Source organism: Bufo gargarizans, chromosome 2 (assembly GCF_014858855.1).
Source record: "Bufo gargarizans isolate SCDJY-AF-19 chromosome 2, ASM1485885v1, whole genome shotgun sequence".
NCBI classification, from domain to species: Eukaryota; Metazoa; Chordata; class Amphibia; order Anura; family Bufonidae; genus Bufo; species Bufo gargarizans.
Window position 1 is genome coordinate 647,385,067 of NC_058081.1, and position 17,660 is coordinate 647,402,726.

The window sequence follows — 17,660 nt, forward strand, 5'->3', positions numbered from 1 at the left end:
ACGCCGAACTTAAAACAGAAGTTCGCTCATCACTATTGACCACCTTGTCATGGATGTCAATATGTACCCATGAAAGAGGCCTAAGTACATTTCTTGTGGTGATAAATGACACCATTAGGACTTCGGATATGTTCAGTATATGTGCGGTTGAACTTTGCTGCCACATATGCAGTTCACATAAGGAAATGTGAATATAGCCCAATAGCAACACTAGTCCTAGACTTTCCTAGATAGTCCTTGCATCTGTAGAGTGACATTTCACTAGGGAGTTTCCTGGATCTTGCAATAGTCTCAGCCATGGCGGTGGTGGAGCCTGTGCAGGATGTGAGAGGCTGGAGGAGGGGTCTGTGCTGAGAGCTCCACACATGCTGCTGCTGAGCTCTCCTCAGTCTCCTGTGTGACAGTCTCCTCCACCTTCCTGTCCTCGGTGGAGCTCCTCTGGTGACAGGAGAACAACATGGACTTCTTCAGTAAGGTCTTCAGGTCAAGCAAGAGAAGCAAATCGTCCTCCTCATCTCAGGTAATGGACTCCTGTCAGTGCCTCAGCCTGCTGCTTGTCTGGCGTGCACAGTCAGGAAAGGCAACTTTAGGGTCTGGGATCTTGATATTTACAGGCAATTTATATACATACTCAGTCTCATTATCTATCACATAATGTATACTGTATAACTCCATCATCTTCCTATGCAATGTGATGTAAAGGGGGAAGGATACATCAATAGAGTGATAGTAGTGAGGGATGTTCTCTCCTACCTGCTGTATGACACAGAATAAAGGCATACACTTTATACAGATTTCAGACAACCTTAGGGCTCATACACACAAATGTATTTTTTTTCCGTGTCCGCTACATTTTTTTATTTATTTTTTGAGGCCAGTATGCGGAACCATTCACTTCAGTGGGTCTGCAAAAAAACGGAAATGATTCAGTGTGCATTCCGTATCCGTATGTCCGCATGGCTGTTCCGCAAAAAAGATAGAACATGTCTTATTCTTGTCTGTTTTGCGGTCAAGGACAGGCATTGTTACAATCGATCCACAAAAAAAATTGATGCAATACGGACATCACACGGATGTCATCCCTTTTTTTTTCCAGACCGCAAAATACATACGGTCGTTTAAGGCTGGTTGTCACACTTTTGTTTTGGGGCAGGGGGAAATTTTTAGGGGGTTTGCAGTCTTGGTGACTGCCCTTTTTTTAGACAAAAAAAACCCCAGCAGCTCCAGATGTCGCATGAAAGTAAATGGGAAATATATTAAATGTACGACAAACAGGCTTTTTTGTAGTGGCGTTTTTTTTCAACCTTGAGGTGCATTAAAAAAAATGTAAATCACAGCATGTATTTGTTATGATGTTTTTTTATTTTTTCCCCCCAGCATTTTCTCTTAGATTTGTCTAGGGGAAAAAAGATCTGAAATAAATAAATAAATAATTAAATGTCAAGAAAACAGTTGAGTGTCTAAAAAACGACACCCCTAAAAACACTTGTAAAAAATGCCACAATTTACTTGCCGTTTTTTAAAATAAACAAAATGCTACAAGAAAACTGTGTCATTGAAGCACAATATAGAATAGGATGATATTTTACATAAAATAAATGTTTTTTGAATAATTGTATTATATTGGAACTTATATTCTCCTTTTGATTACCTGATTATAATGGTATTCTGCTTGACACGGTAACAAATCAAACTGTAATGTACTTTTCTTTAACCGTTTGAAATGAAAAACTCAATAAAAATTATTGAAACAGAAAACTGTGTGAGGCAACACCCTAAAAAGATGGTCCATGTTGTTGGATGCAGTTTGCAATGGTTCAGTTAGCCAAATGACAGAGGTGAACCACATCCATACATCTCCCGCCCAGGTAAGACTTTAGGGTGCTGCAACACATCATGGCTGTGCTACATTTTTGATGAGGCAAAAAATAGCACAAAAAAAACAAAATACGCATGAGGTTTTTGCAACAACATACCTTCTTTTATTGTGCGTTTTCTTCCAGCAAAGGGAAAACACGAGGCAAAACTGAATCGCATTAATTACAAAAGACAGTTACATTAAAGAGTCACTGTCCTTTCACACAATTTCATTTAATAGAGAATGGTGTAACTAGCAAATTTCACTTCGCTTCATTTAAAGGGAACCTGTCAGCGGCAAAAACCACCCCAAACCGTCAGCAGTGCCTTCAAGTAACCGGCAGTGTGTTTCTAATGATGATTTTCTTCCAGAAGTCAGATGCGGTAAAAGCAGGAAAAAAAATTATTTTATTCTCTGAGCGCGCTATTTTCGAGTCACTCTTGAAGTCAAGCGGGCAGCGGCCTCCTTTCTTCAAGTCAAGGTAACCGTGCCCCCTTCTCTGCCCCTTCGTTGGCGGAGCCCTTGCTGGAAAGGTAAGTGCACAGCGTCATAGCAACCAATGACACTGTGCACTCTGGGTGTCAGGAGGAGCGGGGGGGAGCTGCTGCACAAGGGGGGTAGATGATGGCACAAGGGGGGGTTAAGGCACAAGGGGGGGAATGATGGCACAAGGGGGGGGGAATTATGGCACAAGGGGGGAGAGCTGCTGCACAAGGGGGGGAGAGCTGCTGGAACAAGGGAGGAGAGCTGCTGGCACAAGGGGGGAGAGCTGCTGGCACAAGGGGGAGAGCTGCTGGCACAAGGGGGGTAGATGCTGGCACAAGGAGGGCAGAGCTGCTGGCACAAGGAGGGGAGAGCTGATGGCACTGGGTGGGGAGAGCTGATGGCACTGGGGGAACGGAGCTCATGGCACGTGGGGGGGGGGGCTGATGGCACTGGGGGATAGTGGAGCTGCACCGGGGGGAACTGACTCATCAAAGTGAAGACAGGACAGCACCACTTGTTAGTCGATTTCTGTGTAAAATGGCGGAGGTGCTCGCAGTGCCAGGCTCCGACCTGAGGGCCCCCCATGGTAGCCCAAAAAATTTATGAAAAACCGCAGTACTCCCAGTCTTGAATCCAATTTTGTGTTTATTAACACCGGGGGGAACTGATGCACTTGGGCTGATCGCACAGGGGGAAACGAAGAGTGTTGGGGACTGATGGCAGGGGGTCTGATGAGTTTTTGTAAAGGAAAACAGTCTATTAATTAATTTTTTCTTATTAGATTACTCAATTGTAAAAAAAAAAAAAATTTTTTATAGAATACTTGATTTCTAAAATAATCGTTTACTACAGCCCTACTTCTGGCTTAGGCCTCTTGCACTCGACCGTATGCCCTCCGTGACATACGGTCCGCGAGCGGGCCATATGTCCCGGAGCGGCATTGATCGGGAGCACACAGCATCATAGATTACAATGATGCTGTGCACCTCAGGCGACCATGTTGCTATTGTCCTGCACTCATATGATCCCGTGCGCACGATCAATGCCGCTCCGGGACATATGGCCCGCTCACGGACCGTATTTCACGGAGGGCATACGGTCGTGTGCAAGAGGTCTTACTGTGAGGGGGAATTCACATCACCATTATTTTTCTGTTCTTCTGATCCGTAAGAAGAACAGAGAAATAAAGAAAAGAACTGGATCCTGCAAAAAAATAAACTGATCCTGTGATTCTGTTATGTACATTTGGCACCTATTTGAGCCATTTCCGTCTGAGATCCATTTTTTGGGGACGACAAAAAAGTGCTGCTTACAGACCTGTGTGAAGTTGGCACCCCATGTTCTTAAATTTTAAAAAGAAATACACCATTCGTTTGTGCTGCGTTTGTGCTGCAAAAATGAACGTCTGTGCCGGTTCGGTTCCTGAGCTATTGCGCGTTAGATTTTTATGAAGCCCCGCCCATTTTCCACCCCATGTTCTTAAATTTCAAAAAGAAATACGTCATTCGTTTGTGCTGCGTTTGTACTGGTTTGTGCTGCAAAAATGAACGTTTGCGCCGCTTTGGTTTCCGAGATATTGCGCGCTTGATTTGCTGAAACCCCGCCCACTTTCCACCCCATGTTTATACATTTCAAAAAGAAATACACCATTCGTTTTGTGCTGCGTTTGTGCTGGTTTGTGCCGCAAAAATTAACGCTTGCGCCGCTTTGGTTTCCAAAATATTGCGCGCTTGAATTGCTGAAACTCCTCCCACTTTCCACCCCATGTTTTGAACCCTGACTCTAGACCCCCCATGTGTGCTGCAGCTTGCCCCCCTCCCGCCCTCCCCCCACAACTTTTTTGGGGCACAAGCATATTATTTAATTTTTTTCTGCGTACACTGACTGTGGCCGGGACTCTTAGCGTTCAGCCACTGTTAGCGCATCGCACACCCCACCGCTGATCAACTTCTGACGGTTGATCAGCGAGTTTGAATAAAAAATAAACATTTTTGGACTTTTTAAAATTTTTTTGTCTGTTAGGTTTAGGGTAAGTTCGCGAACACCCGCCCCCCCACACACACGCACACCAAATAAAGTTTATCACGCACACACACACTCCCCTATGGCCCGCCGGATGTTCTCGGCTAAGGAGGCATATGCCCAGCTTGCCTCCGAGAGCTCCAGTGAGGACGAGGATGACCCCACTTTCCTTTTGTCATCCGCGTCCTCCTCACCATCTAGCGATGATGATGAGACCCCAAGGCGGCGGAGACTCCGCCAGGCGGAGCAAGGGGACCGCCATGCTAGGGACCCTGTGGCCCACACTAGTACGAGAAGCTCTGGGGCTCGTACTAGTTTGCCGGCCCACCAGTTAAGTCCACCGGAGCCCCCTACCGGTGAACTTGTCTGGTATACCCAAGAGCGTTTTGAGCCCGTGATTCCTGATTTTGTAGGCCAACCAGGAATCCAGATTTCCACAGTGGGCTTCACTGAATATGACTACTTTAGTCTTTTTTTCAGTGACCCCTTTGTGAATCTGATGATGGAGCAGACGAACCTGTACGCTCCACAGTTCATTGCTCAACATCCGGGCTCCTTTTTGGCCAGGCCCGGTGGCTGGACTCCCGTCTGTGCAGCCAAGATGAGGACGTTTTGGGGCCTCGTCCTGCACATGGGCCTAGTCAAGAAACCTAGTGTCAGGCATTACTGGAGTGGGGATGTCCTCTACCAGGCCCCACTTTACAATTATGCAGATAATGCAGCATGTCCCCCCCAAGGTTATCCTGCCTATGACAGCCTGTACAAAATGAGGCCCGTCATCGATTACTTTGGGGCCAAATTTGTGCAGGTCTATGTACCTGGAAGAGAGGTCGCGGTTGATGAGTCTCTCATTGCTTTGAAGGGGAGACTCATTATCCGCCAGTATGTTCCCTCTAAGTGGGGGAGGTATAGCGTGAAGCTATGCAAACTTTGTGAGAGTACTTCAGGGTGCACTTACAAGTTTCGTGTGTACGAGGGGCGAGATTCCCGTATTCAACCCCCAGAATGTCCCCCCACTCTGGGTGTTAGCGGGAAACTTGTGTGGGACCTTATGCACCCACTGCTAGATAAGGGTTACCACCTTTTACGTGGATAACTTTTATACTAGTATCCCCTTGTTCCAGTCTCTCACCGCCAGATCCACGTCCGCTTGTGGGACCGTGCGGAAAAATCAACGCAGCCTCCCTACCCACCCCTTCCAGGTACCTATCCCCAGGGGTGAGACCCGTGCACTTACCAGTGGAAACCTGTTGCTGGTCAGATATAAGGACAAGAGGGATGTCCTTGTACTGTCCACAATTCACGGTAACGGCATCACCCCTGTCCCTGTGCGAGGTACCACGGTAACGGTCCTCAAGCCCGATTGCATTATCGACTACAATTGGTATATGGGAGGAGTTGATCTATCTGATCAAGTCCTTAAAGGGAGCATTTCACTTTTTTAACCTTTTCCACATTAACTGTAAGCATGCTAGGGAGCTGTGGGAAGGGTTAAAAAAGTGAAATGCTGGTGACCGGGAAAGAGCAGGCCGGTGTACCTCAGGATATGGAGGCGCCCAGATCGTCCCTGGCCAACACTTTCCAGGTGTGGTCCCCCATACTGGAAAGAAGGGCGGACCCAAAAAAGGTGCAGAGTGTGTCACAGGAGGGGGATACGGAAGGACACCACTACTCAGTGTGACACGTGCCCCGATCATCCGGGCCTCTGCATTATTGGTTGCTTCAGGGAGCACCAAACTTCCATGGAGTACTACATTTATGTTCTCCTTCCCCATTTTAGCCACTAACAATCGGATAAAAAACTATGGTTCTCAGACTTGAGACACTAAAACGAAAAAAATAAAACTAAAAAATATTTTGTAAAACTAAAATAAAAAAAGTTGACAAATTAGGTATCGCCGCATCTGTAAGAATCTGCTCTATAAAAATACCCCATGACCTAACCCCTCAGATGAACATGGTCAAAAATAAAATAAAAATGGTGCAACGGTGATGTAAGGTGACAAAAAAAACTTTTTTTGCACCGTTTTTATTTTATTTTTTGACCATGTTCATCTGAGGGGTTAGGTCATGGGGTATTTTTATAGAGCAGATTCTTACGGACGTGGCGATACCTAATATGTCAACTTCTTTTATTTATTTTTATTTTTACTAAATATTTTAGAAAAAATAATTTTGTTGTTTTAGTGTTTCAAGTCTGAGAACCATAGTTTTGTATCCGATTGTCAGTGGCTAACATAAATGTAGTACTCCATGGACGTGTGGTACTCCCTGAAGCAACCAATGATCCAGAGGCCCGGATGATCGGGCACGTGTCGCACTGAGTAGTGGTGTCCTTCCGTATCCCCTTCCTGTGACACACTCTGCACTTTTTTTGGGTTCGTCCCTTCTTTCCAGTATGGGGGACCACACCTGGAAAGTGTTGGCCAGGGATGATCCGGGCGCCTCCAGTTCCCGAGGTACTCCGGCCTGCTCTTTCCCGGTCAGAAAAGATCAGGTCCTTGAGGACTGCCTCATAGAACTGAAGGAATGTCCCTGTGTTGCCAGCGCTCCGGGACAACACAAAAGAGTTGTTAAAGGCAACCTGCACCAAGCAGACCGCAACTTTTTTCTACCATGCCCGGGTTTTGCGCATGGCGTTATATGGCTTGAGGACTTGATCAGAGAGATCAACTCCTCCCATATACCGATTTGTAGTCGACGATGCAATCGGGCTTGAGGACCGTTGCCGCGGTACCTCGCACAGGGACAGGGGTGATGCCATTACCGTGAATTGTGGACAGTACAAGGACATCCCTCTTGTCCTTATATCTGACCAGCAACAGGTTTCCACTGGTAAGGGCACGGGTCGCACCCCTGGGCATAGGTACCTGGAGGGGGTGGGTAGGGAGGCTGCGTTGATTTTCCGCACGGTCCCACAAGCGGACGTGGATCTGGCTGCGAGGGACTGGAACAAGGGGATACTAGTATAAAAGTTATCCACGTACAGGTGGTAACCCTTATCTAGCAGTGGGTACATAAGGTCCCATACAAGTTTCCCGCTAACACCCAGAGTGGGGGGACATTCTGGGGGTTGAATACGGGTAATCTCGCCCCTCGTACACACGAAACTTGTACTGTAAGTGTACCCTGAGGTACTCTCACAAAGTTTGTACAGCTTCACGCCATACCTCCCCCGCTTAGAGGGAACATACTGGCGGAAAATGAGTCTCCCCTTGAAAGCAATGAGAGACTCATCAACCGCGACCTCTCTTCCAGGTACATAGACCTGCACAAATTTGGCCCCAAAATGATCGATGACCGGCCTGATTTTGTACAGGCTGTCATAGGCAGGATCACCTTGGGGGGGACATGCTGCATTATCTGCATAATGCAGGCATTTCTGGATGGCCTCAAACCGGGTACGTGTCATGGCCGTACTGTAAAGTGGGGTCTGGTAGAGGACGTCCCCACTCCAGTAATGCCTGACACTAGGTTTCTTGACTAGGCCCATATGCAGCACGAGGCCCCAAAACTTCCTCATCTTGGCTGCACAGACCGGAGTCCAGCCACTGGGACTAGCCAAAAAGGAGCCCGGGTTTTGAGCAATGAACTGTTGGGCGTACAGGTTCGTCTGCTCCAACATCAGATTCACAAAGTGGTCACTGAAAAAAAGACAAAAATAGTCATATTCAGTGAAGCCCAGTGTGGAAATCTGGATTCCTGGTTGGCCTACAAAATCAGGAATCACGGGCTCAAAACGCTCTGGGGTATACCAGACAAGTTCACCGGTAGGGGGCTCCGGTGGACATAACTGGTGGGCCGGAAAACTAGTACGAGCCCCAGAGCTTCTCGTACTAGTGTGGGCCACAGGGTCCCTAGCATGGCGGTCCCCTTGCTCCGCCTGGCGGCGTCTCCGCCGCCTTGGGGTCTCATCATCATCGGTAGATGATGAGGAGGACGTGGATGACAAAAGGAAAGTGGGGTCATCCTCGTCCTCACTGGGGCTCTCGGACTCGGAGGCAAGTTATGCCTCCTTAGCCGAGAACATCCGGCGGGCCATAGGGGAGTGTGTGTGTGCGTGTGTGTGAGGGGATGGGTGTTCGCGAACTTACCCTAAACCTAACAGACAAAAAAATAAAAGGCCCAAAAAGTTTAATTATTTATTTTTTTTAAATTCAAACTCGCTGATTAACCGTCCGAAGTTGATCAGCGGTGGGGTGTGCGATGCGCTAACAGTGGCCGGACGCTAAGAGTCCCAGCCACAGTCAGCGTACGCAGAAACAAATAAAATAACATGCTTGTGGGGGGTCTAGAGTCAGGGTTAAAAACATGGGGTGGAAAGTGGGCAGAGTTTCAGCAAATCAAGCACGCAATATCTCGGAAACCAAAGCGGCGCAAACGTTCATTTTTGCAGCACAAACCAGTACAAACGAATGGTGTATTTCTTTTTGAAATTTAAGAACATGGGGTGCCAACTTCACACAGGTTGCTTACAGGACTTTTTTTTACCGTCTAAAAAAACGAATCTCAGACAGAAATGGCTTAGGCAGATGCCAAATGTGCACAAGGCTACTTTCACACTAGCGTCAATATTTTACAGTATTGAGATCCGTCATAGGGTCTCAATACTGGAAAAAAACGCTTCAGTTTTTTCCCTATTCATTGTCAATGGGGATAAAACTTAACTGAACAGAACGGAATGCTCCAAAATGCATTCTGTTCTGTTCTCATACCGAAGAGCAAACCGCAGCATGCTGTGGTTCGCTTTCCATCCTGGGGTGCGGAGCAAGATTAATCCGTCATGACCCACAATGCAAGTCAATGGGGACGGATCCGTTTTCTCTGACACAATAGAAAACTGATCCGTCCCCCATTGACTTTCAGTGGAGTTCATGACGGATCCGTCTTGGCCGTCTTGGCTATGTTACAGATAATACAACCGGATCCGTTCATAACGGATGCAGATGTTTGTATTATGAGTAACGAAAGCGTTTTTGCTGAACCCTGTCGGCAATAACGCTAGTGTGAAAGTAACCTAACTGATGAACAGGATCCGTTTTTTTTCTTTATTTTTCTGTTCTTCTTCCAGATCAGAATATGGCTACATGCACATGAATGTTGTTTGTTTCCGTGTCTGTTCGTTTTTTTTTTTGCGGATAGGATGCATACCCATTCATTTCAATGGGTCCGCAAAAAATGCGTAATATGTATGAATTGCTGTCTGCCCCTACCTGTATCCCAGACTAAATAAAGGATCTTTGGATTTACTACTTCTGGGTGAGTGCTGCCTTATTACCTTCTTTTATTTCGTAAAAATAAAATCCTCTGATACGTTGCCTGGATGATTTGCCTCAGCAGGTTCCAAAAGTGATGTGGGCTCAACTCACACTCAGTTCAAGACAGCCACTCCAAGTTAGAGTTATCCACCTCTACGCGTATGGGTAAAATATTAGTCTCCACAGGTGTCTTCCTCCTCCACTTGTTCCTATGGAATGTCAGAAAATCACACTGATAGTGAAGTACTGCTACTGTTAGCTGCATGCACTCCTGATAATATACTCGCTAGCGCACGTTGGTATGCAGACACATCAGACAAGTGCTATCTTTACAAGCTCATTGTGGTCCTCCTTCCCCTTGGTAATCAAACTTCTATAAAAATATCGGCAAGTCAAAGGTGAAACACAGCAGCCTTGTGCACGCCCGACCCGGGTTTCGCCTCAAGCTTTGTCGGGTGCACAGGTCTCATTTATCCACACTAAACACGTGTTTACAGTATCCACCCCAGTCTCCTCCATCATTAAAGGGACTCTGTCACCACTTTCTAACCCCCACTTTTAAAACTATAGTTCTGTCCATGGAGCCCCTGTGATTTCAATGGTGGTGTTATATGCGAAATCCGCAGGCTCGTTTTGGTAAAAAAACCTTTTATCTAACCTGTCAGTCATGAGGATAAGGTGCCCAGGGCGTTTCTCCCGGTCTGAACATGCCGCCGCCGCCGTTGGTGCCCAGCTCCTCCTCTCCCTTGAATTTGCGCCGCCTGAATGTCAAGAAATACGCCTCCGGCTCTCCCTCAGTCCCCCCTCCTTTTCTAAAATTTCGCGCGTGCGCACAGGCCTGTGCCTGATGCGCCCGTGCGGACTTTTCGATTCAGCCTCATTGAGCGAAGTGCGCATGCGCATGCGCACTTCGCTCAACCTCCCGCTAACGCGAACACTGCTGCACGCGCGGGATCTTAGAAAAGAAGGAGGGGGGACTGAGGGAGAGCCGGAGGCGTATTTCCTGACATTCAGGCGGCGCAAATTCAAGGCAGAGGAGGAGCTGGGCACCAACGGCGGCGGCATGTTCAGACCGGGAGAAACGCCCTGGGCACCTTATCCTCATGACTGACAGGTTAGATAAAAGTTTTTTTACCAAAACGAGCCTGCGGATTTCGCATATAACACCACCATTGAAATCACAGGGGCTCCATGGACAGAACTATAGTTTTAAAAGTGGGGGTTAGAAAGTGGTGACAGAGTCCCTTTAAACACTATGCGGAAATTAAAAACAGGTATACAAGAACACATTAGGAACATCAAAAAAGTATTAGAGACACGTGGAGTATCGCTACACTTTAAAATTGCCCATCAAAAAAATCTGAGGGGACTTACCTTCACGGGGATTGAATTAGTGAACGCGAACTGGCGCGGGGGGGGGGGGGGGGGGGGCGGGGGAGATGCTGTGGCTAAGATAGACTGTAAGGAGGTGAAGTGGATCTACGATCTGGACACGATCCAGCCCCGGGCAGTGAATGTTGAATTCGACCTGAAACCTTGTCTGACTGGTTAGCAAATATGTCTCTAAGCTCTGTAGTTTAAAACAAATCACCCTACGTTCAGCGTACCTGATCGGTGTAGCTAAACCGTGATTGGTGGGTAAAAAACCATGTGACTGACTACTAGTTAGATCACGTTGTGGAGCGCTTTTATGAATGGAACTATGGTAGTTATAAATAAGAATAGAACATATTGAACGGTGGCTATTAGACCAATAATAATACGATAGTTTATTCAGTTCCAGAGAGTTGAGCACTTCCACAATGGAAGCAGTCATTTCCTATGGCCCTATCACCGCCCCCACTTGTCTCCAGGTTTCGCCGCCTGAGGCAGTCGCTTCATCTGGCCTCATCGGAGGTGCACCCCTGCTAAGGGCTCATGCACATGAACGTATTTTCTTTCCGTAAGCGGAAACATTAATTTCAATGGGTCAGCACAAAAAACGAAAGTTACACTCACGCAAGTTACACGCATTCAGCTTCCGTATGTCCATATGTCCGTTCTGCAAAAAAATAGAACATGTCCTATTATTGTCTGCATTACAGACAAGGATAGTACTGTTTTATTAGGGGCCAGCTGCTCCGTTCCGCAAAATACGGAATGCACACGGACGTCTTCCGTATTTTTTGTGAATCCGTTTTTGTGGACCGCAAAATGCATACGGTCTTGTGCATGAGCCCTTAGTGTGATTTATCCCTCATTATCCGGCCTGTGAGCTCCAGAGCTGAAAAAAAACATAGTGGGAAGTAAGGGAAATCATGTCACAGCCGTACAGTGCTGGGAGAATGGAGACACCCCCTGCTTCTGATTGAAATGCATCTAGCTGTGCAGCTGAAACGAGGAATAATATAGCTGAAAAAAATATTAGGGAAGCCCATACATAACTGTTCCTTCACAGTTATGATTGTACAAAGAAGCACAGCCATTATGCAAGCTTTTTTTTTTAAAACTCAGGAACCCTTTAAGGTAATCTAAATCCGCTGTGTATTTTCCCTTTGCTCGAAGAAAACACAAAATAAACGCAGGTGTGTTGTTGCATTTTTTCCCCGCCTCCAAAATGCAACACAGCTGTGACATGTGTAAGCACCCAGATTCATACAGGTTAGGCCTAGTTCACCCTTCAGTGATTGTGAGCCAAAACCAAAAGTGGCGCCTACACAGAGATACCGATGTGCCACGCCAGGCTTGAGCTCTGCACAGCACAACGCTGCTCCTGCCTGTCCTTGCTCCGCTCCATTAAAGCCCGGCATAACACAGTGATGCAGGGTATCAATTGTGCAATAGACCCGCAATCGATAGGAGCTGAATCTTACATAAATCACTAAGATGCAGTCAGTTTGGGTAAGGGGAGCCGCAATCGGTCTGGGAGATGCGGCCGACACATGGGCCGCATTTCCCAGACTGAGCACGGTCGTGTGAATCAGGCCTTCTGGTTTGCAAGGGGGCAAATATTGCCCCCAAATAGTTGTTAGAACCAAAGTTTCCAATCATTGTCCACTTGTGCTGCGATTGCGCAGGACAGCTCCCTGGAGCCCTCTGCAACTAGCATTGTCAGATGTATTAGTCAATGGGGCCGGCATCCATGGACAGTGCTACTAAGCGTGTGTCTTGTACAATGTATGCATGCCTTTAACAGCCATTTTAGGGTGAATACATTTGTACAAGGTGCAAGCATTTTGCATATTTGAAAGCCCAGATTTTTTATCTAAGTGCGTAACTTGTGACACGCAGAACCATTGAAAACCTGGAGAAAGCTTAGACCTCACTGTGCAGGCACTGGCTGGGGCCAGTGAAATGGAGGTGGGCAAGATCAGGACTCTGGAGTCAGCAGCTGGGTAACAGTTACCAGAAGTGGAAGGGGGAAAAGTGTCCCGAGCTGGAACACCCTAGTAAATGTGCCTGTTTGGCAGATATGAGGGACGCAGGACCCAAGCAGGAGGATGACTGCTGTAGGAAGCATGTGCAGCAAAGGTCAGGCAGATACTGGTGGTAGAGGACTCTATGAATGCAGAACAGTGTGTTATCTCCTAGGTGCTCGGATTTGGCATGTTGCCGCTCGGATACACAGATTGCTGGGTGGGGCTGGGGAAGACTCGGCGTTCATGGTACACATTGGTACCAATGACAAAGTCAGGGAGATTGAAGTTACTTAAATGATTTTAGGGAACTAGGAAAAAAGCTCCAGTCCAGGACCTCCAAGATAGTTGGGTAGATTTATCAAACTGGTGTATAGTAGAACTGACTTAGTGGTCCATAGCAACCAATCAGATTCCCCCTTTAATTTCCCAAAGGAGGTGTGAAAAGTGAAAGATGGACTCTGATTGGTTACTATAGGCAACTAAGCCAGTTCTACTTTACACCAGTTTGATAAATCTTCCCCAGTGTTTTCAGAGATACTACCAGTGCCACGGGTGTCACGAGAAAGACAGCGGGAGATTAGGGAGTTAAATATGTGGCCCAGAAGCTGGTGCAGGAAGGAAGGGTTTGGGTTCATGGAGAACTGGGCCCTACTGTAGAGATGGGCTGCACCTTGATGGGGAGGGTGCAGCTGCTCTGGGGGAAAGAATGGTTAGATGCCTGGAGGTGCTTTTAAACTAGGCTCCTGGGGGAAGAGAGGAGGGTCAGACCAATATGAGGGTAGATAAAGTAGATAGAGAGTGGGATATAGGAGGAGACCATGAAGGTTTAGTGGGGATGGAGTTAGTCAGGAAAGTAGGGAGGTGACTGGGCAGAACTGTACACCCATTAAAAACAGAGCTGCTGGTAACATGGACCTGTTACAAACCAGTAATATCAACCAAGGTACCCAAAATTCTCAAGTATTCACATTCTAGAAACTGATTGTGAGAAATGAAACAGTAACTTGTACTATAAATAAACTACGCCAGCTCCCTTGCTGGCGTAGTTTAAGATAATTTTCCAACCAAAAAGTGGCATAGAAAATGGTAAATGAGACGGGCCGGCCCGCCCTCTTCCCCGCCTACACCACACGCCCTTTTCCCGCCACCTTGGAAAAGTAGCGTGAGTGGGGAAAAGGCGCAGATTTTGCTGCAAACCCCCTTTGCGCCTAAAAGCGGCTTATTTTTCCTCATAAGTGACCCACAAAGTGAAGTAAAGAAAAAAGGAGATTCCCATGCTCTAGTCATCACCGTAATAATGTGATTGGAGCAGAATTTTTCCAGCAGGTCACATAATTGTGGGATTGTATGCATCAGCAGATCACTTTTTGCACTTATGCACAGGGATTATCATTACGGCTGACAAGGCGCATAATGTTTTTTGCAGAGTATTCCTCGGTGACTCACTGCTATTAGATAGTCTGCTGCAATTCTTAATTTTTTAAAGGGGTTGTCCAGGTTCAGAGCTGATAATTTCACCACCCAGGCAGCTCCCCTGACAAGAGCATCAAAGCATTTCATGCCCAGCCTGGCAGCCCTAAGGAAAGCCCGTTTCGTCACCGGATCTCCAGAAAATGCCTTTTCCATGCGCGATTCAACACAGGGCAAAGAAGAGCATCGGAGCATGAACTGCTCCGATGCTCAAGTCTGGGGGCTGCCTGGGTGAAAATGGGGATATGTCCGGGTTCAGCTCTTAACCAGGACAACCCCTTTTAAAGCACACTGGTCCAGATTTACTAACGTGTATACAATTATAATAAGTCTAAAAAGTGGCACAATTTGGTGAGCTGGGGCTTCTCCAATTGTTTCCCTAACTCACGCAATGGGGCTGGGCTCATCTGGAAGGGATGTGGCTTCATAGGAAAGGGGTGTGGTCTAAGAAACCTGTTTAAGTTTACATTTGAGTGTTAAAAGGGTTGTGCACCAGTGTATGTTGATGACCTATCGTCAGGATAGGTCATCAATATCCGATTAGTGGAGGTCCAACACCTCAGCTGATCAACTGTTTGAAGAAGAGGTGATCCATACGAGCGCTGCTTCCTGTTCATTACTCTACGGAGTTCTTTACTCCTGTTCATTACTCTACGTGTTGTCTCCCTTGCAGCATTTACAAGTTCTCGCTCCATTCAAGTGAATCATGCGGCAACTGGTTGCTTTAGGTGGACGTGGCTTGGCAAGAAAATTTGAATTGACTTTTTCAGTGGATTTCACTGGCTTTTGTCACAATATAACACTTTGACGTGTGTCTTTTTAGTTTGGCCACAACTAGTGTTGAGCAAACTTGTGTTTCAAGTTCGTTGTACAAAGTTATGGTCCGTGGTAGCGGAATCCATAACGGAATTCTAAGATAACTCAAACCCAAACTTTGTACGTCGAACTTTAAACACAAGTTCGCTCATGCCTAGCCACAACCCTTAGGCAGAGTGTGCATGTGCGAGTCTGAATCTATCTGTCACGGCTGAGGATGGGGAAAACCCTCAGCCGTGTGGTATCAGCAGATGGAGTTGCTGCAAGGCCAGGACAGAGAATTAGGGAGCTGGTCACCTCCTACACATACCTAATTTGACCCTAACTCCTAGCGGCATGAGCCGACCTTGAAGGTAGGAGGACTCATGCTCCGGAACCTCGGGTCCCTACTAACCCTCCGCAGGTCCCTAAGCTAGGAGCTGGGTAAGACGACCCGTTCCTCCTAGACACGGAGGAACAGGAGTCTCACTGGCCAAGCTACATAGAAAAGGGGAAACATAAACAGACATATGGCATTGACAGGTAAGTGAGACTAGTACCACACTTACCTGCCACAGACACACAACCTGGAACCCACGTGCAAGTGCTGTTATCCACAACCAACACCAAGGACACAGCACACAACAGACATCACACGGGAACCCAGTAAACCATATGCTGCAATAACACATAACCCATAAACTAACACCAGACATGAAGTTTTTGACCACCAGGGTGGCCCTTACTGGCAGATGGTAAATAACCAGGAGGATGTCTCCAGCAAGCATGGCTGAAACACCCTCTGACTACTGCCTTCCACTGAGGCTATATAGGGCCAAGTAGCCACACCCACACACAGACACACCCAGTGCACACACACACTAGGAAGGAAATAAACCCTTTCAACACCAGGGAAGGGAAGACATCAACTTAAAGGGGAAGTGCACACAACACATATAACACCCCGTGCACACCGATAAAGGGCACACCTATATAGAGAGGTTGCCAGATGCAACCGCATGCCTATTGCAGCAAGCTGCCTAGCACCACTCAGGCTGCTCTGCTGTCACATACACAATGTTGCCAGCGGCAACCACAGGTGAGGCAACATACTATAGCCCTCACCTGTGATTGACAACAACACCAAGACCGCAGGCAACTGCATGCGGTTACAGGAGTCACGACCATGACCAAGGGTCGTGACACTATCTCCACAGCGCTAGTGAGAGATTCAGACTGGTGAATTTTCTGCAGGTTCTAAACCCAGGCCAGGATCACATGTCCAATGGACGGCACGTGATCTCTGAAGTGGCCACCACACGGGACTGCACCGCATCCCGGATAACCCCACCTGTAAGATCTTCAAACCACAATCTGGAAGGAGAACATGATGTCTATTCTGGAGACACAAGCTTTATCCATGTAAAATACAAGTAATTATTGAATACGGTGGTGAAAACCCCTTTAAGGATACGACCTCCTGGCCTTTCCGTTAACGTTTTCTTTACTGGCTGTGGATTCTCATTTCCCTTGAGCACGTAAGTTTGTTTTTCAGAAATCAAAACTTTGTATTGAAGTGTGACTGTATTTTTCCTGCAGCTAGAAATTAGCATGGTACAAAGGGTTGTTTCTGGGTCACCTCTTCCTTCAGATCTAGGTTAAAGACTACTTTCATCTGTGGTTTGGCAAATCTTCATCCTGTAGTTGCCGCTTATAAAACACACAAACTGTTTCAAACTTGAGATAAAAATGGCTTTACAAGAAAGGTGCGTTCTTTACTCTGTAGCTACCCCTTTTGAACAGGAAGGTCTATCCCTTTTTTGTAGGGCAAAGGGGCGGACTGGACCTTACAGCAGTCCAGAATTCAGAACCCATCTTTGTCCAGTTGTAGACCTGGTGGAAGGCTAGGCATGCAGGATACCTATCTTGCATTTTTACATACAGCATGGAACCCGGATTGGAGACCGTATAGTGACTAGTGTGAGAGTGATCCTTGTAGAAATGCAGATGACATACAGGATACAGAAGTTGGCACTCAGAGAGGACAGAACCGATTTGTGTAAGCTGTTACATAGGGTGGACTGACCTATTCCAGGGCGCTAAAGCTGGCCGAACACACAGGGGAAATATCTTGTAATATTTGTTAGTTTTGCTAACAAGTCTACAAATTTATCAAATTAATCAAATGTCACACTTTGTTAAAACTGCCAATTATAATCCTACATGCACATGACCATATGTATGTTGCAGTCTGCTGTCTGTTGCGGATCCGCTAAATATCGATACCGGCCATGTACATGCCCCATTTTTGAGGCCCCTATTATTGAAACGCCTTTTTCTTGTCTGCAAAACAGATATAATTTGTGGAACGGA

At 46.8% G+C, this 17,660-nt stretch overlaps 1 protein-coding gene across 2 annotated transcripts in view; it reads left to right on the forward strand.

Moving 5' to 3' along the window:
* The first annotated feature begins 363 nt into the window (after positions 1-363).
* LOC122926897 overlaps positions 364-17,660 on the forward strand; it is a 170,731-nt gene continuing 153,434 nt past the window's right edge. For both annotated transcript variants that reach the window (XM_044278416.1, XM_044278417.1), the window contains exon 1: positions 364-520. In XM_044278416.1, the coding sequence (XP_044134351.1) occupies positions 458-520 (63 nt within the window). In that variant the 5' untranslated portion in view covers positions 364-457. The remainder of the gene's footprint in view (positions 521-17,660) is intronic.